Below are 1271 nucleotides of genomic sequence, written 5' to 3'. Positions count from 1 at the left end.
TTATCATTCAACTAACATTTTACCTTAATACAAAACCCCAAAACATACATTTGCATAACCAATAATAAGAACATACTTTCCTGCAGTTCCTTGAGAAGACGACCCGAGGTTTAAATACTCGGTTATCAATTTTAAAGGGGTTTGTTACTTGTGACAACCAAAACGTTTGTATGAAAGGACTTTTGTTGGTTTAGAAGCTATACTTGCAACGGAAATTTATTCTGAATTCTAGACCACGCAAAAGTTCTCTCATCAGACCACCATCGCAGTGATGTAGCCATATTTCTTTATTGAATCTACCAGCCTAATCCACCATCTCCCATGACAACAACGTCAATGCATCCATGTATCATTTGTACCCAGCTTTGCTTAGACTATAAGCAGCATTTATGAGATACATCTTTTCATTAGCAGACTGGAAATGAAACATAAAGTTTGCTGCCATGTGCCGGACACAATAAGCATGAAACGCTCTAAGAGGATGCCAGCCATTATCCTCAGCTCTCAGTGCTACCTTGATCGCTTGAGATCTATCAGAAATAATCAATAAGCCTTTCTGTATGCTAACATGTCGCCTCAGATTGGTAAGGAAGAAAGATCATGATTCTGTCATCTCAAACTCAACAATTGTAAAAGCTATAGGAAGGATATTCCTATTACCGTTTTGTGCCACTGCAATAAGCAAAACACCACCATATTTTTCATACAGATATGTGCCATCAATAAGAAAGAATGGCTTACAATGCTTGAAAGCCTCCACGTAGGGAAGGAAGATCCAAAATACCTTGTCAAACATGTTGCAATCACGCACCATGAGGTGCCCATCATAGTATGGTACAACACTGATCTCACACATTCTTCCAGGACAACAACTCTGCAAGGCTTGTAGCAACCTCGGCACCTTATTGTACGACTCCTCCCAATTACCGTATATCTACACAATCGCCTTTTGCTTTGCCATCTAGACCTTTCTGTATGAAGGTTTAAAGTGATAGCTTTGCCTAACTACACCTTGTAGGACAGAGATGCTGACGGATGGGTTGGATTGTATCGACGGGAGGATGACGTAGCAGATGAGACTGCTATCCAACTGTAGGTGGTCCTATGACATAGTGGGTACTAAACATGTGTGCACTCCTCCCACCCTACGCACCTCCCTAACGGAATAGAACAACCGTGGTTAACAGATACAACAAGCATAATAATGACAATTGAGAATACAGAACACAATGAAACTTCAACTTACTAGTATCCAAGATTTTGTCAGAGAG

At 40.4% G+C, this 1271-nt stretch overlaps 1 protein-coding gene across 1 annotated transcript; it reads right to left on the bottom strand.

Moving 5' to 3' along the window:
* Window positions 1-349: 349 nt before the first annotated feature.
* On the bottom strand, window positions 350-856 carry LOC110278159 (uncharacterized). The gene is made up of 2 exons (XM_021136363.1): window positions 621-856; window positions 350-530 (listed from the first exon to the last, which is right to left on the bottom strand). Exons 1-2 carry the CDS (start codon window positions 854-856, stop codon window positions 350-352), a joined length of 417 nt encoding a protein of 138 aa, XP_020992022.1.
* Window positions 857-1271: the final 415 nt, after the last annotated feature.

This window comes from Arachis duranensis, chromosome 2, assembly GCF_000817695.3.
Source record: "Arachis duranensis cultivar V14167 chromosome 2, aradu.V14167.gnm2.J7QH, whole genome shotgun sequence".
NCBI lineage: Eukaryota > Viridiplantae > Streptophyta > Magnoliopsida > Fabales > Fabaceae > Arachis > Arachis duranensis.
This window is presented reverse-complemented; position numbering and strand designations above follow the sequence as displayed.

Excerpts from the sequence above, each read along its gene's own strand:
- LOC110278159 (XM_021136363.1), bottom strand. The coding sequence starts at position 856 with ATGTGTGAGATCAGTGTTGTACCATACTATGATGGGCACCTCATGGTG. Across the intron at positions 531-620 it reads ATAGCTTTTACAATTGTTGA|ATCTCAAGCGATCAAGGTAG; the intron begins GTTTGAGATGAC and ends TATTTCTGATAG.